This window comes from Aulonocara sp. 'chitande type north' Nkhata Bay, linkage group LG3, assembly GCF_057382095.1.
Source record: "Aulonocara sp. 'chitande type north' Nkhata Bay isolate Kocher_YH1m ecotype deep benthic linkage group LG3, A_spYH_male_GT1.1, whole genome shotgun sequence".
NCBI classification, from domain to species: domain Eukaryota; kingdom Metazoa; phylum Chordata; class Actinopteri; order Cichliformes; family Cichlidae; genus Aulonocara; species Aulonocara sp. 'chitande type north' Nkhata Bay.
In genome coordinates this window covers 52,656,369-52,682,256 of record NC_141346.1, presented here as the reverse complement: position 1 = coordinate 52,682,256, position 25,888 = coordinate 52,656,369, and the positions used below count along the sequence as shown (strand labels likewise).

Genomic DNA, 25,888 nt, shown 5'->3' with positions numbered 1-25,888 from the left:
AATAGGATTCAATGGACAGGTTTAATCTGTTTAATCTGAAATAATCAAAATTCTAGATTCAGACAAAATATTTATGGATAAATGTCTAAAAATATTTGTATTCTCTCAGTGTGTCATCCTCAAGCACAAGCAAAAAGTTTTCTATTTTGGAAACCTGCAATTCCTGCACGATGGACAAAATCGCTCCATCCAGTGAACTTTAAAGCTGTCTGAGACCGCCGAGGGAAAGAAGGGATGGAAGAAGAGGAGGGAACGAGAGCGTGTGCTGCTTCCAAACCACAAATGAGTCAGATGATTTCTCCTGCCAGCCTTTCTAATGCATCAGCAAGCAGGAAAAGGAGGAGGGGGAGAAGTTGGTTTAGCTCTGTGTTTTATATCTAAAGCGATCTAAAGCCCTGACAAAGGCCGAGCTCACATATGCTCAAAAATGCTACCTCACGCTACTGAAAGCTCCTCATCCGGCACACATTAAACATTTCTGCATGACCCTCCATGCCTCAGGCTTAAATAAAGAAAGATTTGTTTTAGTGCTAATGCAACAATATCGAGTTGCGTTATCCTAGTTTGGCTACTTCCGTTGCTTCCAGCCAGACTGACATGAATTATGAAGGTGTATTATGTGGGGCAGCACTACAGAGGGAGAGGCTGGCGGAAAATCTGCAGTGTGAAGAGGAAAGCTATGTACTGCAGTTAAGAAATGTATCCTCAGGTTCAGGATGTAATTCACTGTCAAAGCCATAGATTTCAACCTGGCGACATACCTTTAGAAGGAGTAGTGATGTACTCTGTTGAACATAAGTCTTAATCTATAACGAGCCATTATGCTACCTCACAGTCTCAGCACGAAGAGATAATACCTGGTTTCAACTCTCTTCAGCTCTTGATGCTTTAAAGAGCAGGTAGATGGAGCGACTGTGCTCAAAGCCATCCTATTTAAAACTGCGGCCATGATTCATCTTTTTTTACCTGTTTAATGTAACAGTAGCACAAGTAGCAAACCACAGAACAGCTGTGTTGTGGAACAAAGGTGATGACATACATTGGTAAGGACACCGTCGCCCTTCTCATTCACGCAGCCCTGCAGACTGAAGGTGAGGTCGTGGCAGCTGACCACTATACGTCGACCAAAACGCTCCTCGAAGGGCTTCACGTCTGGCTCGATCCCAGAGAAGTCCAGCCTCTGGATATCAGGGAGGAGGAGAGTGAGAAAGCAGGAGAGGGGAGAGAGTGATCCCGCGGAGAGGAGGGAGGATGAGCGTGAGGAGTTGGAAGGGGGAGGAGAGATCAAACAGGGTGAATCAATAGTGAAATAAATAAATCATAGGAAAGCTAAGCATTTTAAAGGAATAACCTTTTGTACCTGTGTCTCAGGATCCAGAGAGGAGAGCTTCAGCCTGCCTTCGTTCCTGTTCATCTTACTGAGCTGGTCTGTCTCCCTGGTGTACTGCAGACAGACAGCAGCGATGTAAGCCAGCTAAAAATCCATCAGGTGTTTCTTTCTTCTCTTTTTTTAACTGCAGAATTTTTTCCCCCATGAATTTATTTATCTATACAAACAAATGGTGTAAATTTGAAAACCTACATCGCCTCGTTCTCGAGGTATCGAGTTCACAAAGTTGCGCTGGAGTGATGACAACAATACCCCAATCACCCTTTCAGGCTGAGGGATAAACCACACAACAAAACAACATGAAGAAACTGTTTCCACAACAAACAGCATTCCCATCTGTTTCTGTTCGATCCACATCCCCGCCAAAACTCTAAATTAAAATATTCAATGCCTTCATGGGCCCTGGCCTCCTCAGGACTCCCCGAGTTAGAGTTATCATAACGAACTGCTTAACACTTGAAGCAGACATAAACAGGAAGTTATCAACTGATGATATGTTTTAGAGATAAAAGACAAAGTCTGGCTTTTTTTTTTTTACATAAATATCCAAAATATGTATATTACTCTCACATTTTAAGAAAAAAATCTGTAACTATCTCTGATACCTTTTGTGAACTCTTCTAACACATTAAACAGTAGCACTTCAGCCGCTGCGTTCCTTCTCTTTTATTTGCACACTTTATTGCAACAGATTTTTATAGCTTATTTGCATGGACTTCATTTATGAATGAGGCAGGAACTGCAGGTAGAAGAGCAGCCCTTACTGTAATGGTCTGGTACAGTGTACTCAGTGAGCTGCTTGTAAACTTACACAAACAGAAAAAGACAGGAAGGTTGATATGTAGTCAAGGGACAAAAGGGGGAAAACAAAGGGCGTCCAATGGAGCACAATCAAAGCCTCAGGTTTAGGTAAGAGCCCTCAGAGTCCATTTCTCTCCCCTCTCTTCCTCGTGTTCGCGCCTCTGTTCTCACTGTCTGCTCAGCCTGCAGACAAACTCGACCTTGTTTTTACGTGCACAGAGAAAAGCTTTGCTGCAGTGGCCCAAAGCAAACAGAGTGGAACAGCAGCAACAGAGGGCTTTGTTGCTGCTGTGTAGTTTGGGGTTTATAGACACATCAGAGCGGCTCTGTCTGAGCACCACAAATAAAAGAGATGCTGAACTTGTTCTGCTTCCGATTCATTTTTTAGATAATGTCTCATTAAAATCATCTCATATGCTTTCTTATTATGTCATTTACTAAAGCGCCACAGTGTGATTTAACAAACCACTGATCTGTATTCAGGATTATGCATCTGTAGCTGTAGCCCACAGGTGGCTGTGAGTCAGACTGTTCTCCTTTGATTTTTGCAGATATCTGCAGCATCACAAAGAACACATGCAAAAACGAGATGTACATTTAGTTGAATTTAATGCCTTAAAGTTTGCACACTTCTTTTTTTGTTGTTGTTTTATGTTATGCTAAAGGTTGATAGGGTGACAAACCCCCTTTAGTTTCTAATGGAGGACTTCACCCTTATATTTTAACACATGCACGGCTGTTTGCAGAGAGCAGCTCTGTGTAGAATTTGCTGATGGTTACTGAAAAGACCCGTCTGGGTCTGTGTTCATAAATTAGCGCGGTGTTAATAGCCACAGAACTTTCCACTCCCTTCAGCACATTTCTGCAGCTTCACACTAATTTGACCCACTTGGTAAGTCTGGCCCAACTAACGCAGCTTCATTAATCATCTATCATTCCTTCATACCTTGATGAGTTCAGTGTGCAAGCTCCTCCCCGAGTTCTCCAGCATGCTCTCGCCTTTACCTTGGCTGGCCGTGTCATCATCTGAGAGGAAAAGGACAATAACCAGACATCAGTACATGTAATCCACATGAATGCCTGTTCACCAAGAACCATGCACACTACAAGTCCCTATAAAGCTTCCCTCCCTTAATGCTAATACTTCTTTTGTTCTCCTCTTATCTAGTTTCCTCAGTTTTCTTTCTTTCCACACCATTCAGTAATATCAGAATCAGAATACTTTATTAATCCCTAAGGAAATTATATTATGCCAAGTTTTTGGCTAATAGCTCTTTTGATATCATCTTGGTTCAAAACTAGTATTTTATGCCTGTCATCGTGTTATCTTTGGCACTTCTCGTAGATTTAACAAAACAAATGGGAATACATTTGTTGTTTTTGCAACAAAGTGCCTAAAGATACAATTTTAAAATGTTTATTTCCCTCTGTCTGCTCTATGTAGACACATTTACTTATCCTAAGTGTCTTTTTTATGGTTGATCGATTCACACGTCCGTGTAAATGACTTAACAAAAAAAATACTCCTCTGACAATGTTCAGGATTGAGTCCAAGAAAGACTTTGAAGGACCTTCAGAAAGTCTTGAGAACCATTATTCAAGTCCACTTGAATAGAAGTGAGCGGTGGCTCAAGGTTGTTGCACTGTCCTGTATACACAAACTCCATTGTTCCTCAGTTAGCTGATATACTAGCATGTTATTGTCTCAGGGGCTACAGGTGAAGGAGTCCGCCTGCTAATTGCATATGTGTGACTGTAACGTGGAAACCAATGGAAAAAAACATGATAGGCCCGTGGTTAGAATCAGTGTTTAAAGTAAACTGACTATGAAACTATAGAAACCTTTAAATAAGACTATAAGTACTATGTTGACTGAAAGATAATGTGGACATGTAACTGCTCAAAGTTTGGTAGAACAGCTCACCAAGGACACAGTCCAGCGACTCAGCACCGTTCCTCCTGTCCTGGCCAGCCTCTGTGCTGCTCTGCAGAGCCTGTTTCAGTGTGGCCACCCATTCCTCCATCTCTGCCTCACTGTCTGCAGCCAGGAAGTGGCTATAGCGGTCTTGCATCTTAAGCTCAAAGCCATTCCGCCGCATCTTGGGACTCTGAGGAAGAAACATCATATTTGACTGATTTTTGACTAACAGGTGGAAACTGATGAGAATTACAGGATCTTTGGTACAACTAAATAAGCCGTTAAAAGCACAGCGTAGGGAATCAAATGTAATCAGAAGAATCTCAACTTAAATTCAGAAACAAACTGAGAGTCAATGCTATTCGGCCATGACCAAACAAAACCTGATTTCCATGCTAAACTCAAATCCGTGAGCCAGAATGAACTCCCTCACTCCCTCCATTCATATTCTGAGCGTGCTCATTAAACTGAAAGCTGTCAGCTCTGCCTGAGGAGCAATCAAGGTACTAGGCTGTGCCATGAGCCAGCAACAGCTCTTCATAATCTGCTAGAAGCTGACGTTTCTGCCCAAGTCACTGGAATGCAGCAGATCTGCCCAATTAAAGCAGCCAAAAGCCCCCAAGGGAAAGTAAGACACAGAAACACGCTGAATTTCACGAGGGTGGGAGCTCGTGCCAAGTTCTGAAACCTCGCAGAGAGCGCACGAGGGAAATAAACACAGTGAGTTTAATTAAGCACACCAACATGGTCACAACAGAGAAAACAGCTTTATCCACTGCTGCTGGGTTCTTAATTGTACTGAGTCTACCTGGATGACATCTATACAGGAGTCCAGGTAGATGGATCCTTTGGTTTCCTTGCAGTTTTTCTCATCCTTATAAGAGTTGAGGATGTAGGAGCCATCGGGGAGCTGAGACAAGTAGAAGTACCTCCTCTTGAACACCTGCAATCCAGAGCACATCTCATATGACTCATCTGACAACTCATGACAGCAGAAATATGACACTATGACATGTGACTTCAAGCTCATGTGCTGCCTTCCTAATGTAGTTAAAATTCCAGAATGAGGGCAAATACACTGGATACTGCAAGTTATACAGCTGTGTCTTTCAGCAACAGCCTTTTGTTGTTACTGTCCCAACTTTGGAGATGAGTTGCTGTTATCAAATTCCAAATGAGCAAATATTATTCTTAAAATGGTACAGTTTATCAGTTCCAACAGTTTATATACTTTCACTATCTGAGACCATATCCTCATTTAGGTTAGACAGCATTTCTAGTAGATAATGGCAGACAGCTTGTACACAAATTAAGGATGCGGTTTGGGGAAAGCCTCAGAGTATTTCTCATGTATTAATGAGAAGTGAATGAATTGAAAAAGAGAGGGAGGGGCACGAAAAAGAGAACAAACAGGGGTTGTATGTAGAGAGAGAACTGGAAGGGGCATGCATTGAAGCGTGGTCCCAGTCCTTAAATTCATATAAATTATCTCCAACTCTGCGTTCCTTTGTTCATAAATGACAGATTCATGTGCAAATCATTACAGTCTGTTTTTATTTACATTTTACATACCACCCCAACATTTTCAGAGTTGGGTTTGTATGTTTCTCGTGGCGCTACGTCTCATATGTTGCATGCTGAACTTATTTGCACGATCCTGGACATTCAAAACATTCTCAGTTCAATTCAGTTTAACTTTATCCATATAGCACTGGTTCACAGTAGCAGCAATTTCACTGGGAAAGTAAAATGATGTGGGCTGATTATTCAGGACTGTGAAAGTGAGGGTTTATGCTGGGTGGGACGGTGTTACAGGATAAAGTCACGTACATCGATGCAGCTTTAACGGTGTATCATTTTTCCAGCATTACAAATTGCAGCTGCAGCTACGCTCCTATTCTGACCTCTACATGTTTGTGTTGTTTCACTTGTTGCTGTTATGCTGTGATAACAGACAGGAGGTCTGGTGCTGACTCACCCTCATGGAGACAGACAGGCTGCTATTGATGTTGGCTTTCTGAAGCCAGCCCTGCTTCAAGATGCCTCCCCTCTGGGAGCACAGCGATGCCGAGTCCTGACACACAAACACAAACACTTGGCAATCAGCAAAGACGGATTTCATTACTGCGGTCAACTCACTTTATTATATCGTTGTTTGTAGTATTTTCTGCCATGAAGAAACAATTATTTTTTCCTGTGGTTGTGAGAACTGTTTGTTAATTAGAGCAGAGCTGTATTAACTTTGTCAGTGAGAAAGCATGAACATAAATCAGTGTATGGGGAGAATTTCTTTGGGATCCCATGAAGCAGTTCATCATAATTCAGGCTTTGTCCTGTCAGTGTAACATCTCCATCTCAACCAGTAAATATCATGGGACTGTTCATCACCACCACAGAAAACAAATCTGTTAATGATCACGCTCATACACACAAACGCACACACACATAATGGTAATGCATCGGGCCACTCGAAGGAATACAACATGCAGAAATCATAACACAGAGCAAGAAGGGTTCTTGTACCTTCTCTGACACACAGCTCTCGTTGTCCTCCTGACAGCTGCGACTCAAGTCTATACCTGCTATTATCATCTACTGACTGAGTGCTATTAACCCATAAACTGGCAGGTCTGTAAAAAGGTGCTACTATTCTTATCATCTTATCAAAACATGGATGCACAAAGATGCAGAGATAAAATAACAGAAGCCTGAGCTACCCTCCCTGTGCAGCCAGCAGAGCAGCAGCATTTACTTGCCTTCAGTTAAATTTCCTCTGTCTAAGTTTATCTGCATCCGCCCTGAGGGTAGCAGGGGGAGGAGGGTTGATGAGAGCTATTTATAGAAACTATAAGGGTTCTGGTTTCACTGGCCTGCAGTCAGTCTAAGAAGGGGTCGAACGACAAGCCGGAACATGCAAGACACGGGTAATACCTGCTTCGCTGAGCAGAAGGCTTTGAAATTCTAAGCAAGATTTATAGAAGAGCACTAAAAGCTGTGCACGTGCACGCGACACAATGTGTCCATAAAGGGCCCAGTGAGTCAATAGCCTATCATTCCTCCTCCCTGTAGGGAACGACGTCTGTGATCTAACCACGCTCAGGCCGCTCTACTCACCTCGTCTTTGGCGTCTTCATCGATTTCAAACACATGAGCTGGCAGTTTGTCCGTCTTCAGGCCTTTGCTTTAAAAACACAAAACAGAGGGTGAATGGATGAAGCTGGCCTTCTCCCCCTCTGCTGACAGCTACGTCACATATCTGGGTTCTTTATGTCTTTCTTGTTTGTAACGCTAGATCAGATTACAGCCTCCTTCATGTATTTTTTATGTTCAAAAATACTTCTCAAAATTCATGGTTGCAGTGATAAAGTCATTTCCTCAGTAAGATTTATCACCATGGAAATAAATTCTTTACATCTGGACTGCACCTGCTGTGTGGAGGAACATCTGGCTGAACATCAGAGCTGCACTAACACATTGATCCAGCTGAGGAAATCCGCTGCATGTTACACATCTGGCTGTTTTACCTTATTTTAGCCTGTATGTTTTCCCATATATCCAAACTACATTTTCAGTTTATTCCACTCATTTCTGTCTCATGTTCCTTACCTCGGCAACATGCGGAAGTCTCCAGAATAAGCCTCGTATTTGTAGTTGATTACGTGCCAGTCAGTGTTGTACATCTTAATGCACTGCAGAACACAGAGAGCTGGATTAGCAGTGGATACGTTCAAATGGAAAAAGCGAGCCATACCAGCAAGCAGACCTTTTTTTAATGACTGTAAATCACGGAGGAGGATTTTGGGGTGACGAATCAACTTCGATCATTTTTCATGAACTCAAAATACAAGTCTGCAAAGCATCAGACACTTTTAAGTGGACTTTTTGTGTTTTTAATTCAGCATAGAACTGCAAGCAAAAAGTCTCCTGCAAGTCATCTGAATGTTCAATAAATGCTGAGCAAGCCCAGGGTCTGTTTTAACTGCCCCTATGACAGTTGTTTCCGTGCTACATCGCAGTCATGACGGCTGGCAGATGAACACAGATTTAAAGCCTGGTAGAGCAGCAGTGTATGACTGCATCGTGCCAGAGAAGTCTGTTTTTCATTGCTAATACAATATTTCATCAGCGTAGCTCGTGTTTACGACTGGACGGTGAGTACTCCCGTTTCTTTATGAGCTCCCAAGGAACACGTCAGGGTCAGTATCATGCAGGCTGGTGTGAAATCATCAAGACACAGCCTGTTTTGTTGATCATTTTTACTCGTATTCTTTACTGAGCAGACTGTATTTAATGACTATATGATAATATAATGCAAAATAACTGTGGTACCTCTTTGGCAAACAGACTCCTAGCCTCCCGCTCGGCATTCTGGGGCACAGAGGGAACAACGGTCCTCCTCTGCCGGGAGATCTGAGACTCCTGTACGCATGCAAACACAAAATGAGCCACATGTGGATTCACATGCATGGTGCATGATGGAGATATTTCTCATAACATCAAACACGGGAAAAGAGAATGAGAGAAAACAGAAGACAAATATACAAAGAAACAAATTCTCTCAGTACGAAGGAGAAGAGTCGACACAAACAGATGCACCACCAGAACAAAACCACATGTGTCTGAAGCAACAGCAATAAATACCTGACTGGACCGTATGTGAGAGCTGGACTCAGCCGTGAATAACTGGGCCTAGTGTTTTGAGGATGTTCAGTGATTAATGATGGGAAAACGTCCTTTGGAAAGTAATAGTTCACAGCTCTTTGACTCGGACAGACTGAAAAAGCAGCTGATTTTGGCTGTTTACTGTGGAAATTTCAGCGCAGGTGCTTTGAGCGTAACATATTTGTAAAAGATCCATAAATCACAGGCCGTAGACGGAGCCAAAGACAGAGGCAACATATGTGACGGGTTAAGCCCTGCACTAGTTTATATTGCGAATGAGCACTTCCTTTAACTTTAACCTTCTGGGAGAATACTAGTGTAACTCTTGAAATAACAGGAATGACTTGAGATTCAAAAAATTTACTTTAAAAAGTAACTATGTTCAAATCGTTACTTTTTAAAGTGTTACAATGGTAATTAATGTCATATAGTCCTTGGATTTTTGCTATTTTAACGGTGTAACGTGGTTTTGGGGCCCAAAACAGGGTTCAAGTTTAGCTAGCAATGGGCCACCTGTGATAATAAGAAATAAACTGATAAGGATACTAAACTAAGAGCATAATAACAACTAAGCACCTGACAATATTGTAGATCTAAAGCTTATATTCCATGTAGCACAATAAACAGAACTGTTGCAGATTACAGAAGAAATCTATACAAAATAACAGTTTACACCTGTTATAAAAAATAGCTGACACATGGTTATTCTGATGGCGTGGACTCACCGAGACATCATCCACAGGGCAGAGCAGCAGGTCTCTGTGGGGGTCACTGTGGATCTGAGCCTTTCTCTGAAACACCACAGCCTCATAGTCGAGCGGTTCAATGATCTTTGGCTGCTCCTGAAGGGGGAGGAAGGAAAGGACACCAAATAATGTCATTTCAAATAAACTTTTTTTCTTTTTCTTTTCATTTTGATCTCATGCACCAATTATGTTTGTCTTTTCTGTGGTTCTGGTGGGCCCTGCACACCCCTGCTGTTTGAAAGCAGCTAATGAGTGTTCACCTCTGGAACTCCTCACCACCCATGCTTCAGCAGAGCCACAAGAGATTAAAGACACAACCACAAAGTTCAGAGGGCTGTCACAGTGCAGGAAAACAGCTGCTGGGAGAAATGTGGGCTGATGGGAGGGAAATAAAGCAAAAGATGACCAAAAAGGAAGAAACTGAAGATAAAGTCTCAGGTAAGGACTGAAAGGGTAGCAAAGGCAACAACTTCATCGATTCATGAAGTCTGATAAAGCTTGACAGAGACATAATGAAACTAAAAAAAAGCAAGTTCAACCAAATACCACAACAAACTATCACGACTTCCTGTTTTAAGTTTCATAGAGAAGTAGATGACAACAAATGGGCCTTTCCACGGTGTCTTAAAGAGGCATGCAGCCTCTGTTCACTGTAGCTTTCCACAACTGGGTCAGAATGTGATCTCACATATAAATCTAGCCCACTTGGAAGGATTGAAAATTAATTCCAACAAAGTTCCATTTTAAGCTCAAGTTAAGCAGAGAGAAAAGTGATGAAAAGCTTAGCCCGACAAGGCTCTGGCTCAGCGACACCACGCTGCTTGGAGGCAATCAGACTGTATGGATTTGATCAGCGTCTGTGCCCCATTAGTGAGCCGCTGCTACATAGTCTGATACACGCTTAGTGGGCAGACGCAGTGAGGAATCTAAGGAGCCGAGGTTGTAAAGAGCTGACTGAGCTTTGCAGCTGGAAGAGACTGACTGAGCGATTTTCCACCTTGTACTCTGTGATATTTCCATTCATGTAGCTGAGATTAGAGCTTTGTGCTTCTATTGCAACAGAAAGGCAGTAGTTTGGCTCCTGCTTGCCCCCCTCTCTCTTCACTTTAGGTTAAGCCTATCATTAGGATTGTTTACCTGTGCAATTATTCCGGCTGGATCCAAGCTCTCACATAGGCCTTTTGGAAATATCCAGCTTTATGATCAAATATAGCATTCACCCCTTTGATTGCATGAAAAGAGCCTTAAAACATATTTTGCTCACTTTGAAAAAATATATATGTCTTCAGCAACATCTCATATATTGCTATACACTCCCTATTTAGGCTGTATTTTTACAGTGTGTGAAAAAGTAAAGTTGAAGCTCAAAACCAAAATGCCAGCTGTTTTTTTGTATCGTTTCCTCAAATTTCTTCCTGACATATTGGATATTTTGGGGCATATTACAATTTTCGAAAGTGCGCTGGATTTAGACAAGTGCAGGCTTCTTCAGTTTAGTTAAGTAAAAGGTGTGGGACCACTTTGCACTTTGTTTATTTTTTGTTTTTTTAAAGAAAAGTGAAAAGGCAAAAAATAAGAGCTCTGCTTGTTTGCTTGAGCTCAGAAAATCCATCCAAATGTGTTCACAGATTTGCAGACTAGCTCTAACTAGAACAGAGGGGAAAGTGGGAGACCCCGAGGTAAGACTTGTAATAGATGACTCCAGGCTCAAATGATAACTTTATTAACTTTATTTTTAAAGAAACTAAAGATGATGCTCCAGACAAACAACTAGCTACATCCACTTTGGACAGGCTCCTGTTATACATGAGCGCTACTGAGACTCTATCACTGCAGCCAGCGTCACAAATCATCTGATCCAGCTCTCCTAACACTTCCACGCTCTTACTTTAGAATCAGATCTTAAACTTTGAACGTTTGTTTCAAACTGCTGCTGAAAACACATTTTTACAGGTTTGCTTTACCTTAATCTTTTCCCCTTGTTTTGGGCCACAGTTTACACCTATTTATGAATGAATCTGTTACCCTACAGCTGATTGTGTGTCTGTATGCTGGAACATGTATTCTAATCTTTAACATTTGGCTTTTATTGATACCATGAAGCACTTTGTAATTCTGTGTTTTCAAATTTGCTGTACAAATAAAGTTGTACAGAAATAATTTCAGATGTGCTAACACAGTCAGTTTGAGTTTTAACATGGTAATTATTGCCATTTTGATCAATTTTATTTCATTTTAAACCAAAACAAATGCTTTTCGTTTTCTCCAAAACCCTAAATCTTCAAATCAGGGTGCATGTTTCAGGAATGCATGTCGGCTTCTTGAATATGGTGGCATCTGTGCATGAGCCATAAATGAAGAGAAAGTTCTCCCTTTTGTAAGTAACCAGTAATTTAGCCTGTGAAAGAAGTGTGGTACATGTACATGTTCCTCCACAATTTTCCACCAGAGCCTGACTTTCTTGGCAGTCCACACAAACCCTGTGTCTCGCATTTTTTAAACCACTAATTTAAATAAAAACTTCCTGACCCTAATGGTACTTGTGCTATGTGGATTTAAGTATTTTCCTATTTATGCTGCTATGTAGCATCTGTGCTATCATTTTACATGCAGACCCGGCGGCAGCAAAACAACACCTACAAGTCTGGTAAAACCATTACATATGGCTGTGCACCGCCCCTGCACCCAACACAGCAGCTCTGCTTCCTGTCATGTGCAACAAGCCTGAACCGCAGCGCTACAAGTCAGAGGTGACAGGCTCGGCAGCACGCACTGCCTCCACTGCAACGGTGATCACGTTACAGACAGAAGGAGGGAGTAAGAGGAAGCAAGTTGTGAAGGAGCAAGTTCTGCTTTTACTGAAGAAGCTTTGCAGCCACAGGCGGTGTCACTGATTGAGAAACAGAGAGGCACAAAGAGAGCTGAAAACAATCAAAGGGATGTAGCGCAACACTTGGGTGTAGCTTGAAAGCAGTCGAGGCTCTTTAAACTGTTGCCACCTCCAATTAGGACACACACTCACTTCTCTCAGCTATCAGTGAGCTACATTCACTGAGTACAAAGCACAACTCCCAGCCCGCCTCCATAGGACTACAATGATGACGATGATGTTGGGCAGCATGCATTTCCAGATGTCTGTGTCCCATTATGGTTCTGCAGATGTAAGGCACTCGCGACTCCAACGTGACCGAGTGGATTTCATTACTTTTAAGAGGGGAGCTTACACAGTATATACACACACTGACATTAGAGTCACATACAGCATAAAGCAGCTCCACTGTCCCACAGCTGACCCCACTAAGTACTCCAATCTGTGTGTAAGTGAGACGCACAGGCATACGTCTGCTTAATCTTTCTCTTACTTCCTGTCTCTTTAAAAAAACAAACAAACAACGACTTGATCTTTAATCTTTACTTAATCTAGAAAAAAGCATATCTGTTCTTAGTTACACCTGTCTCTGTTCTCTGTTTTCTCCGTAATGTCATGGGTTACAGGATATCTATAGAATTTATTAATAAATGAATCTATTTATTTATAGATTTCTGTATCGATTGTCTACAGAATATCTGACAACAATCCATGGAAACAAGATGCACTCAGGCATCTTGTTTTATTTAGATACCCTGATTATGACAAAGCTATATTTAAAATACCAATATGACTCATATCACATGCCAGTACCAATTCTTTTGTTTTTTGTACAGTATTTCCCACACATAAAAACTTGCTAACGATTAAACTTGGAATTAGGAACAACTTTTAGGGATCTTTTCCTCCTTTTTTAGCCATCCACAATCGATTTATTTTGAAAGTTTAGTCACTGCCAATCAGCTAGGCCCGACTCTTCCCACTTTGTGTTTTCACTTATGACTGGTTCTCCAGTCTGACGGCTTTTGCGGCAGTGCTCGGTATCATTTAGTCACTTTCCCACAGAGTCTATCACCCTGCAGTCAAATGGAGGCTAATTGCCAGCTGGCAATAGAATTCCTTCTTTTGCTCCAGAGATCTGCTGGGAGCTGGCGTGCTGCTCTAACCTGCAGTCCTTGGAGAGCTAGCGGATATGCAGCAATGCTCCTATTGGGACTACCATCAGATGCACTCCAAGACCCTTAGAATGGGATCCATCTGAAGGATGATGCTCAGCTATTAATTTTCAATTTGACCAATCAAATATCTCTTTTTACGAGGGGGAAAAAAAATTCCATTTATAAAATAGATTTTAAAAAAATCTCTTCACTCTTCAACAGATTAAATGACCACTGACTTTGGAAAATGCTACCTTATTTGTAGAAACAATGACATGAGTCATCAACCCCCATATCTGCCAAACCGACATTCAGCCAATATATCGATGGCTTCCTGTGCCACTAGTCCAAAATCCAAAGATATTTCATTTTCACATTTAAAAAGCTGGATTCCAACATTGTTATAGCTACTTCCCACTTCCTTTATTTCCCCAGTGGGGCACTACAGCAGATGGATCCTTATATTGGACTTATTTTTTCATCCATTGCAACCCTCCCATTTACTCAGGCTTGCCACCAACACGTGGGACACACTACCTTCTGACCCCCTGAGGCTGGGTTTATGACTCCTCCTGGTCTCAAACCAGGGGACTTTTGCATGAAAGGCAAATGTGTGAACCACAGACACACCACAGATCCCAGCAACTCCCAGTGGCTGTTTTCTGAAATTATAAATCACTGTGTACTTGTTATCAGATTACCTGAGAACACACAGCAGGACTCACGTTTATCAAGTCAGATTAAATAACGCCAGAGACACCGGCACAACACAGAGCGGTAATCACACGGTTTCAATTTTAGGATTGGTACGTTATCATTGTCCAATTGGTTCAAAGCAATTTAATATAATAGAAAACAAAACACACACACAGATGTGGATTTGATAGCAGGACTTTCTAGGAACAGCAGGAAGCCCAATAACCACTAACACATCTCTAATGGGAATTTCCATGGAACACAGTTGGCTCAAGGCCAGACAAAACCCCACATGTTCTCCATTGTGTAGTTTCCTTTTAGTTTTTCTATGTTTTATGTCATATATAACACTGTGCAAAAATCTTTGGCTTCCAAGGATCCAGATTCTGTTGCATCTTTTAAACTGGTCTCGACCGATAGTTCTCTGAGCTTTCTGAAGATCCTTAAAGTCTTGATTTGGACCCTGGGTGCTTTTTGTTTGTTTGCTTCGTTAACCCAGATAACGCTGGCATATGAATCATTCAAGCATAAAACAGGTACCTAATCAGGGGATGTCTGCACAGACAGCTTAGCAAAGAGCCAATTTTAATGTTGGTAATTACAGCCTGTCGCAAAAACATAGAATTTGTTCCCATTTCTTTTGTTGAATCTATGAAAAATATCAAAGATAACACAAACATAAAACTGTAGTTTTTGTATGTCCATTCCAACAAAAGCCTATTAGCCAAAAACGTGGTATATTTCAACATAGTTTGCAGTATGTCCTTAAAAAAATGAAGGAAAGTGGACAAATGGAGGATAAGCGAAAAAGTATCAGGACTAAAAAGTTTTTTACACCAGACGACCAGTATCTGAAAGTCATGTCCTTAAGAAACAGGAAGTCCTATGTCCTGTTTAGGACCTGAGAGACACATCTGGGCCTTCAGTTGATTCATCCAGTGTTCGCTGAAACATCATCAGCAATGATCTCAATAGAAGAGGGACTGTCATGAAGCCACTCTTAGAGAAGGGAAATGGGGAGAAAAGGCTGGAGTACGTCAAATTACACAAGGCTCAAAATCAAACAAGCTGTGAAAACAGATCTTCTAAAGAGATGAGAAAAAGTCAGACGGCTTCAAGAGAAAAGTCCAATAGTGAGTTTTTACAGCCATGTGTAAAACTCAGCAGAGGCTCTTATGAGGGTTTGGGACTGCATTTCACTCACTGGTGTTTGGGATCTCGTCGAAATTGATGAATTTATGAAGGCAGAAAAGAACTATTAGATTTTAATCCACCATGCAATACCATCTCACAAAATAACTCTAAAGTCATGGATGTACCAATACCCAGACCTCAACATGACTGATGCAGTGTTTCGACACTTCGACAGCGACCGATAACCACAGCAGAGCTCCGAATGTTCTTCAAGACGGTTGGAGAATTATTCCTACTTAAAGAATTTACTACTACTTTAGGAACAAACTGTTTTTGCCTTATGCACTCTAGAGAAGAGATCAAAACAACTTGCTTCAGATAGTGAGGGGCTTCCCCAAGGCCCAGCAGAAATACTGATTACTTGAAATGAATTACAGAAATCTAATCTAGCAAGAATAAAAATATGGAGCCTGTAATGAGTATCATAGCCCAACTTTAAGTTTTATTCAACATTCTCCTTAGAAACTGATAAGATAGTTATTTTTTTCCTGTTGGGGCCCAGGAGTAGAGTCCTCTTCCTATAAGACCAACTCTCCTGAGACTAAGCTAAGAATGAATCCGCAGACACAGTCACAGAGGATGCATTGGTCACAGCATGCCCAAGGGAATCCCCATGTGAAATTAGCACAGGCCATGCACCCTCCACAAAACAGCATTTGTTCTCAGCTGCAGCCCAACCTTAAAACAGGAAACAGTAGACATACACACAGCCACACAACACTCTCACCTCTGTAAAAAGAAAAACAATCAGTGCCTTATCACAGGGTTTTTAAACTTGGAAACGCCTTACATCACACAACTAAAGATGAGCATCATGAGACTGATCTCAAGGGGAACAAGAGTTTATCTCTTATCCAAACTAACCTAGAACTAAAAGGAAAAAGATGCAAGAAGCCGCAGTCACACAAACACAAAGCGGATGAGTTGGCAGATGCATTTTGTTAAAAGAAAAAGAAAACAAGTCATTATTAGGCAAGTGTTAATGCTGCGCTGACATCACTGTGGTTTAACTTCAAGACAAATGTCACGCCTTCGATTTACTGTTATGAAAATCCTTCCCCTGACACACAAATGCTGCATCAGCAGGATACTAAACGCTGTTCATTTCAAGCCACTGCGCCTAATCCCAATGACAGCCACCAGCATCGACATTCATTCAAAGAACACCTTCTGCTTTGCACAACCATCGAGACAAATGTGATAAAAAGCAATTACGGAGACAGGCTTCTCTATGCACAATGTGAGCAATTTCCAGCAGAAACAGAGAGGCGAGCACTCACAGCCAGACACACACACACTGCTCCAAGGCAAGGACAGGGAAGCCATGCTGCTGCAGCTGTCCAACTGGCACTGCTCTTCATCCGCCAGCACACAAAAGGAGCCGCACAGAGCTGAGAAAGCGTGTGTGCTAGAGGACGCTGTCATTTTATTTATTTATTTATTACAAATAAAGGCCGTTTAGAAAAACCAAGCCACCACGTGGAGTGGATTTAAAGCACATACCTGCTCCCACAGTGACCCTGGTTTATAAGCCTTTGCACAGGTTGCAGCAGTGGCAGTTATGCAGACATACCAGGGCTTTACAGAAAGATGTAATAATGAGGACACGGACGGAGCGCGAAAACTCACAAAACAGACATAAAAGTCCAGGAAGAAGAGCCACCTAGAAAGGAGGACTAGTCCGTATAGGCTTATCCTCCCCGAGGAGGGCAGAGTGGAGGGGGGTGGAGGGGGTCGGCTATGAGTTACATTATCCCTGGTGGCTAAAATGACCGGTTCACAGCCAGCCTTTAAAAAGCTCCGCTCACCACAAGGTCCACGGTGGTCCTCACAGCCTCCGACACGCTCTGTCTGACTTCCGCGGCCGTCCCGGGTTTGCTCAGCCTCTTTGTGAATTTTCGCACCTCAGACATTTCGCTCCCCTTTTAGATAAATAAAAATCCTCTTCCTCTTCTTCTTCGGATATGAGCATGCCGCGGTACCGGACGGAGCGGCGGGCAGCGCTGTTTCCTGACAGCCAGATGTGAGACGGTGCTGGAGGTGAACCAGCCAGCGGTTCACGTCGCGAGGCGGGGCCGTTGCTGCTGGTGGTGCTGCCACCGCTGCTGCTGATGATGTTGGAAGGAGACCAAAGAGGGGCTGACAGCGTGAGATGCTTCACTCGGACCCACTTCCGTTTCTCCCGCCCCGGCGGAGAGCAGATTCAAAGATCGTCAGTGTGAGATGATAACACGGTCCACATACAAGGACTGCAAACACAGGTCGCATTTGGAGAGTTTATTACATTTTTTTTAGCGTCACAGGTGGGCTTTTTAGGTATTACTTATTCTTGAAAAAAAGCCTGAAATTTACATTACTAGGATAAGCGACAAAAAGAAGTAGAAGTCCATAAATAAAATATCACAAAAACGAAATTTAATAAGTGATGTACAGAAAGGCACATTAACAATCAAGACTTCCAAAAACAAAAAACAAAACAAAATCAGTTTCAAAATATATGAGAAGCTTAAAGCTGTGTTTTGTTGTTTTAACTATTTATTGTGGAAATTAGAAATCGCAGTGATTTATTGGTCATTAAAACGTATTCTGAATTTTCAAATTGATAATTATTCGTCTCATAAGTCAGCTCTACCAGCTATCTGTGCAACAATTTTCTTTTGAATCTTATAGAGGAGTTTGTTTTTGTTAATGATGTTTATCAAGACACACAAAAAGAACAAAAAAAGCGGTGCTCAGAAAAGGAAGGAAGGAGAGAAGAGATCAGGATGACTTTAGACTTTAGTGGTGTTATCAAGGGCTGTACTGAGTGCAAAGCTGAACAGATGAAATTCTGAGAGATGATTATAGAAGACTGAAACATAACCATTTCCCCTTCATCCAAATATAAACACACACACACAGAATGTGGTATAACGTGGGGGCAAGGGCCCAGAAAAATATCCTCCCCTGGCCCATCACAGAGTTGTTACGCCCATGGTTTGATGTCTGTATACGTTATGTTTCTGGTCACATCCATCCACTTAACAAGGGTACAGCGCCACAGCAAATTGTCTGTTTGTTTCTTTGTTTCTTTGAAAATTTGAACTTTGTGATGTTTAATCTTTAGTTTTTATTGTATATCCAACATACTGTCAGTGTGTCATCTATCTATCTATCTATCTATCTATCTATCTATCTATCTATCTATCTATCTATCTATCTATCTATCTATCTATCTATCTATCTATCTATCTATCTATCTGTTGATCAAACCTTTTGTTTCAGAGGGGCAGCCAATGGGAAGAAATTTGGTTTAAATGGAGGAGGAAGGGAGTTAAGAAGGGGTTGTGACGAGGTCAGGAATAAAACAAACAAGGACTATTTTGAACTGTGCAAAACTGCTCTATAAGAGTTAAAGAATGCCGGGAATAAATTAAGTATGTGTCCCCTTTATATATATTTATTAGAGCGCATCTTGTGACATCTGAAGTATTAGTACGCAGGAATTTGGCTCATTTGATGTCTTGGATTATAAAACATTGTTCCGAAGATGTGAAACAGGTTGTTTATCAGTTACCGAATCTCATCCTTCAGGTGCGATAGCTGGCTCCAGGTAAAGCTAATAGTACACTGCCACCCTGTGGACTATTCCACAAACTGCAGCAAACGAAGTGCCACCAGTAGTCTGCAGCGGTTCAGTTTTATGTTTGAATGTTCAGTTTAGCAGTGAGGGAGGCCGCTTGTTTCAGTTACAGTCTTCCTTTACTTTTTATTATAATATAAGGTAACTTTGTCAGGCATCGTTTAAGAGGTACAAAGCTATTTATGAGAGCAGCTGACTCACACTCATGTTAATGTCCCACTGCATGCACTTCAGTTTTCTTGTCCTGACAAAGTTTATATTTCATTTAGGATCAAGTGTTGACACATGAGCACCAGCCTGTATGAAAGGATGCTGTGTGCCTGTCAGGACCTGCAGTGAGAGAAGCCGTCAGCTCAAAGAAACAACAATATGAACACAGGCTGTTAGTAAGTTTAATAAATGAATTGAAAATTTATATTACATAGTTACATAAACTGTTAAAGGAAGACTTTTATCTTCAGACAACGTTGGACTGAGGCACTGAATAGATGCTTCACTCATGCTCTTCCACCTACAACTGACATGCACACTTTTCAGTGTCCATAAAGATGTATGAATTTCCACTAATAATAACAACAATAATGTCAATATTAGAAAGCAATCCAAAATGTTAATGTAGCCACATGAAAGATATTATAAGTTTACTGTAACAGTGCTTATCTTATTCAAACGAATAGCTTTATTAATCTCTGCATTACTCATAAACATGTGGAGGTCATGCAAACATTTTGTCCAGCAAATGTTTTGGAGTCAACTTAATGCGGATCTGGAATTTTTTGAAGGACTCTATGACTGCAGGGTGATTAAAAATAAATAAATGCAATTTTGCATCTTCTTGGCACAAATTCATATTCATGCCCTCATCATGATGATCTCAGCAAAGTATCAATAATTAAGCCAGATGAATCAATGGACTCAGCTCGTAGATGATGTCAAAGGACGTTGCAGCTCTGGCAGAGGGAAGAAGAATCAGACTGTTTCTGTTTTGAACTGTGAATCATGCAAAGCAGGTTTAAACTAAAAAGCCTGAACCACTTCAGTGGCACTTTCAGGAGTCCTGTTATCTGAAATAATATGGACATGCTACAAAGTTACTGCAGGCTAAAGGCCCACAGTTTGTGTCTGTGGCGTGAATAAGGCACGGCGGGACCACAGAGCAATGTTCAGAGCCAACTTTATTTGATTCACGTCACACCACAGTGTCCAACAATTAAAAGCCAGCATGTCATTCTGTGGAATTCCAGAGCGGGATGAGGGCAAGGCTGGCATGTGTCAGCATCAGATACGCCCTTCACTTAGTCGTTATACTGGGTGAATTCTTTCAGTGCCCAGTTCTTCATCTCCATCTCCTGCCGTAATCTGCAGTACTCCTCGGCCAGCGCCTCAAAGTCTTTGCCCAAGATCTCGAAGGAGGCCAGCTTTAACTCGACAGACTGCTTTTCCGCTTTACACGCCTTCAGCTCAGACTCCAGCTTCTCCCTGAAAATGAGATCCGACGAGCTGGTTAGGTTTGGACAAAGGGATCAGTCAGAATGTAGCTTCAACAGAAGAATTTTAGTCTTGCCTTATTTTTCTGTGAGCAGAAATCGAGTCAGGCGTGTATGTATCCAGCTGGATTTCCACCATCTCTGCCCTTTAAAAATGAACATGAGAAACAGGAATGTGTGTATAGTTAATGCATCTCATTTTTGACTATGAGTCACGACTGGACTATCAGCACTGGATTAAAACATTCTTAGTACGAAATGCAGTCCAACTATCTGATTTACGAGAGCGTTAGAGTAATGCAAATGGCCTTATATAGAAACCAAGTCTGATGTACTGAAGCACTGAAAACGGCTTACTTTATCTTCTGCAAGATTAATTCACATTTGCCTTCAAAGTAATCCAATTTCTTCCTGTCCAGATCTGTCTGGATCTTCAGCCTGTGGTTCAAGATGAAAGACTGGAAAAGCTGAATGCACTTTGTCAGCTCCTGTGTATGAAAAGAGCAAACAGTGACTAAGCAAACAGAACACATTTACGCATTTCATGCAGCTTAATGTGGTGAGTACATTTCCTCGAAGCATATCCTTATTTCCCCCCCCTCCCCAAGTGCCTCGACCAATTCATGCTTGCAGTGCTATCACTTTAAAAAGAAGCTAGTTAGCACTGTGACTTTGTGACTTGCAAGCTTGCTTATTACTACTAGCACCCCATGTTTTTGGCTTTCTGACACGAGCATTTTAAAACCATGTTTTATCAAATCTGACTGCGGTTCAAGTTTGTTTATATAATAGTTTAAAATTATATGTGGTGTGGTGACTTGCTCATATCAGAACTTTGTAATACATTTTAATTTCATCAAAATAAAAAAGCAGAACCAGACAATGATGGGCTGATGCAGTTTTTCCTCAAGGATACCTTATAAATGTTGGTCTCAGGATAATAACCACTTAGTCAAGTCAGAATGAGCATTTTGATGAATGATGCAGTGTGCAGAAAATCACAGGTGCAGGAATTCATGGATCCAGCTTTTTCCACTTCTAATAAGATACCAATACTTTGGCTTCAGGTGTCTGCTAATCCACTGTCAGTGTTAATGTAATGAGCTGAATCCCTCACTCAAAGAAAGAGCCTGGGATGATTGATGAAAGCATAAAACTTACTTTTTTTTCTCTTAATTTTGTAGTAAAAATTTAATGTGAGAAATAAAATGTAACAAAATTAAATTGAAGAATAGTAATTCACTATACTGGTATTCATTAGTAAAATTATAGCGTTACAGTAAACACAGAACTGCATGAAATAGACTGGACTGCTGATCGATATCCCCACTAAAAGCATTCCCTTACAGTGAGGTAGAGCTCAGTCTGTCTCTGCAGAAGAACCGTGTTTTCTCTGCACGTCTCCTTCAGACTTTCTGCTCTTTTCTTCTCTTTGTCCAGCTGTGCTGACAGATGAGACAGCTTGGCCATCTTTAGACCCTCGCTCTCATGCTCTAGAAGAAATCACAAAACAGCAGGTTAGTCGTTGTGTCGAGTGAACAGAATGACGTGGTATGAAGCCATGTGGTGAAAGTGTTTGTAGCTGCTGTACCCCATTCAGGCTGATAGTAAGAGAGAAGGCTCAGACACTTTTCTTTGAGATGTTTCTCCAGCTGTCTTGGTAGACCCTGTTTCAGACTTTGTACATTCTAGTAAAGAAAATACAGCGTGGGCATGAGGAAAGCATTTGTAGTTTGAATTCATTATCAAAAAAAATAAAATAAAATAAAATAAAAGGAATATTAAAAGAAGTTTCCCAAACGATTCTGGTGGTGTGCATGTTTTTATGGGTTTACGCTAAACAGATGCAGCACATCCCAAACAGATTTTAACTTGCATGTACTGAATTTTATGATTCACCTTCTCAGAAGGCATGAGCTCCATCACGAGCTGGGGGGTCAGGCCCAGGACCGACGGCTGGTCCTGGTTTGTTGTGTTACTGGGATCCAGCTGCCTGACACACTGAGCCACCAGTAGACACCTCTCCATCGTCTCATAGAACTATAAAGGAACAAACGCAAATTATTTGTTTTATTATATGTATTTTTTTTTAAGATCATCATTAGTAAGAGTCTCCTAATCGATTAAAAACTCCATGTGATAAACTTTTGTCTATAAACTTTTATCTGACCGTTTATCTATAAAAAACATTCAATAAAGTCGTTTTAGCCGTACAGCGAGATGAAAATCTGCTCAAAATTTGACAAAGAACATACAATGAATGCTTGTTAGCCTGTCCATAGCTCACTGATAGCTCTTTATGCACTTTTAAACTGTGTAAAGAAGTGAAATGTACCATGTTCTGGTCAGGGGGTACAGTGGCATGGTGCTTCCTGACACAGTGGTTCTGGATCATCTCCTGCAGCCCTCTGTGCAGGCTCTCGGAGCGCAGCCATTGAAGTTTCTGAATCTGCAGCTTCTTTTCAGCCTGGGAAAAAAAACCCAAAACACTCACACATGTAAGGACTCACACAGTACCTCACAAAATCAGTCAGATCCTGTCCCAGTTCTAGAAAGAAGGCTTAACAAACTTGGAGCCAGACCCTAAACACTGAGACAGGAACCTTTGAGATTTGGAGTCGAGAACAGCTGATCAGGCTTAGGTAACGATGAGTCGCTCCATCTTGAATTAAGCACCTTTATGGGTGCTGGAAAAATAAACCAAAGCATTAATGGTAACCCCGTCAATAAAGATCAGGGTCTCTATTTGAATTCAGTTTCATTTTTAAATGCAATCGTTCACCTGTTACCTGACGAGGTTATAGGAGATGAAAATAAAATGTAATACAAATATGGACCAAACATAAAAGACTTCTGTGATTTTAACATTGTAGTCCAACCTGAAACTTCCACTTTACATGTAAAAATCTGACTCTGTGGCTTCTGATGACCAATCCAATGCAAATAAAGCTTTGAAATGAAATAAGATAAGATAACCTTTATTAGTCTCACACGTGGGAAATTTGTTATAAATATTGTTACAACATATTCAGACTGCCTGAAGCCTGTATTCACAAAACCCATTGTAAGATACATTTAGTCCAGCTGTTTAGTCCATGTAGCGCTCACTACATGTCTGGCTATCCACACAGCTTTTTCAGGTTTTGCAGGAGAAAATTTGCCAGTGAGCAGGTTATTCGAACATAATCTGTTTCTCTGGTAAACGACACAGAGGTTAAGTTAGCTCTCTTAAAACTATAAATAAACAAACAGCTTCTTTTATTCCAGTATTTTTCAGTTTTTTTTAAAAAAAAGACTGTTCTCTTGAGCAGAGAAAGGGTCGATCCATGTTGTTGCAATTCTTAGTTCTCGCCAGTAGAGGTCAGTAAGTCACAGACTATTTATTGAATCATAATGAGTGGACTAAAATCTCATTTCCATAGAGGTGTGACAAATTATGACTCCTCATTTCTGAATAGTACAAGACAAAAAAAATACAAGAAAAACTGTTCCATGACCCAGTTTGAATTATTTTTTAAAACTCTACACTGATTAACTTCTGTGTTGATAAAAACAAATAGGAACAAATAGGAACAGGAACGGCAGACACCTTGTCCAGCTCTGTTTTCAGCGGAGCGGTGAGTCCGGTTTGATCCACATGCTGTGCCAGAGTGGCCAGGAGTTTACAAAACTGCGGGTTCTGGATCAGATCTTCTTCAGTCATGTGACACAGTGGAAAGGAGGCGAGGACTGAGGGGAAAGGCACAAAATGCAGAGAAGTAATTAAGGACGGCCAAACTAAACGGACAATAGTAAATTTGGCAAGAAAATAAAGCTAAAAGAGCCTACTTTCGTATTTAACAATAACATCGTTATTTATACATTAATAGATAATACTTTAAACTACGTTAATTTATTACATCTACTTTCTGTTATTGCTACAATATAGGGTTACTAGTAGATATGCAGTCCACTTGTCTTCTTACCCTGTTGATGCAAAGTGTCACCCTTCCCAAGCGACGATATGTTTGCTGTCTCGGTACTACCGGACATTTTCCAATTAATTATTGTCCTTAGTATCCAAACATACAGGAGGTTTGTGGATTTGTGAACTATTTCTTTCAAACACGAAGACGAGCTGAAATCTTAAACACGTACTTCCTGAATCAAGTTGCGCGCGTTTGCCGGAAGCCTTCTTATTGGCTAACTGGACCACGTGGTCATACAGCGGTCCCTGGGTGACGGCAACGTGCTATTCACGAGAGCGTGAGGTGTTGAAGCGGAAAATATCGAGATTTTAATCTTTTCCCACTAACAACTAAACGTCCTTTGACATTAATATTAATAAAGTGACATGGCTTAAGATAAAACTGAATGTTTGTTGTTGTTAAACAACAATTACAGTAACAACAACTAGAAGCTAAAGAACGCATTTGGCCATTATGACACTATCAGAATATTCTCTTTCTTTTGTGTCTTTTGCTCCTCGATATTCTTTTTATTTTCAATTTTCCTGTTGTACTTTTAATTGTATCACATTTTTAGTTCATTTCTTGTTCATTTGTTTTTTTAAAATTAATTTTTAATCTTCACTTTTTGCTTACTGCTCACTTGGTTTGTTTGCTTCACTATCTGCATAACCTCCGATTAAAGATGTTGGACTTTTGCTTTGTCTCCTCTGGGTTCTCTTTCCCTGTGTTCCTTATAATTGGCATCTTATCCATCTACAAATAGGTATTTCACAACCACATGACAGAGGATAAGGCATGCACTGCTGTGTCTCTGGGCTTTCCTTGAACAAGCAGTTAATAAAATTGACGAATAATCAAAATGTGCTTTGACTCTTATAGCTCGATGTTGGGGAGTAAAATCAATAAATGACTCAAATTATGTGTATATGGTCAAATTATATATGATCAACTATGTGCTGCAAGTTAGGTGGAGAGGGTGTTCATTGGACAGAGATGGGGCTCTCGTGTTTTCATGCTGACTGTCAGTCTCCTCGTCCTTAAGATGATTTTGTTTTCGTGCCCTGGGCTTGTATGATCACCTCGCACCACGGCGGTTGCTGGCAGCGGAACTAACATCGCTTTGAACCTCCAAGGAGATATGATATTAGAAGCAGATGTCTCGTTGTGCTTTAATAAATGACAATCAAGTTTTTACATTCCACTAAATTTGGGGGATTTTTGGCTGCGGGATTTCTCCTGCTTGCTTTTTCTGTTTTTGATTATACAGCAAAGAAAATGGATTCAAAGACGTGGAAATATCCTTCTACATGTCAAGCAGAACATTACTAGCAGGGGGTGATTGGCAGGACTATGGCGCACACTGCCCTGTTTATTTACAGGCAATAAAACCCAGTAT

At 41.1% G+C, this 25,888-nt stretch overlaps 2 protein-coding genes across 4 annotated transcripts in view; both read right to left on the bottom strand.

The window, feature by feature from the left end:
- Positions 1–17,586, bottom strand: part of dock11 (dedicator of cytokinesis 11) — a 79,933-nt gene extending 62,347 nt beyond the window's left edge. For 2 of the 3 annotated variants that reach the window (XM_086285224.1, XM_086285225.1), the window contains exons 1-11: positions 17,242–17,585; positions 9,497–9,613; positions 8,439–8,528; positions 7,716–7,798; positions 7,224–7,290; positions 6,088–6,183; positions 4,918–5,052; positions 4,116–4,299; positions 3,138–3,217; positions 1,361–1,444; positions 1,040–1,180 (exon numbers count right to left, since the gene is read on the bottom strand). In XM_086285224.1, the coding sequence (XP_086141350.1) occupies positions 1,040–1,180; positions 1,361–1,444; positions 3,138–3,217; positions 4,116–4,299; positions 4,918–5,052; positions 6,088–6,183; positions 7,224–7,290; positions 7,716–7,798; positions 8,439–8,528; positions 9,497–9,613; positions 17,242–17,346 (1,182 nt within the window). In that variant the 5' untranslated portion in view covers positions 17,347–17,585. Of the gene's footprint in view, positions 1–1,039; positions 1,181–1,360; positions 1,445–3,137; positions 3,218–4,115; positions 4,300–4,917; positions 5,053–6,087; positions 6,184–7,223; positions 7,291–7,715; positions 7,799–8,438; positions 8,529–9,496; positions 9,614–17,241 lie in introns of all 3 variants that reach the window. The other variant, XM_086285226.1, reaches the window with a different exon arrangement.
- A 2,632-nt stretch (positions 17,587–20,218) lies between these two features.
- Positions 20,219–24,715, bottom strand: haus4 (HAUS augmin-like complex, subunit 4). The gene is made up of 9 exons (XM_086287659.1): positions 24,508–24,715; positions 24,132–24,271; positions 22,878–23,009; positions 22,442–22,582; positions 22,134–22,230; positions 21,890–22,035; positions 20,900–21,030; positions 20,620–20,688; positions 20,219–20,534 (listed from the first exon to the last, which is right to left on the bottom strand). The coding sequence occupies exons 1-9, from the start codon at positions 24,572–24,574 to the stop codon at positions 20,351–20,353; spliced, it is 1,107 nt and encodes a 368-aa protein (XP_086143785.1). The 5' UTR covers positions 24,575–24,715; the 3' UTR covers positions 20,219–20,350.
- Positions 24,716–25,888: the final 1,173 nt, after the last annotated feature.

Bases quoted from the DNA above. Each gene is read 5' to 3' on its own strand.
- haus4 (XM_086287659.1), bottom strand. From the start codon at position 24,574: ATGTCCGGTAGTACCGAGACAGCAAACATATCGTCGCTTGGGAAGGGT. The intron at 24,272-24,507 runs GTAAGAAGACAA...CTTTCCCCTCAG, and splicing joins TGACACTTTGCATCAACAGG to TCCTCGCCTCCTTTCCACTG. The intron at 22,583-22,877 runs GTACATTTCACT...GTTCCTTTATAG, and splicing joins TACCCCCTGACCAGAACATG to TTCTATGAGACGATGGAGAG.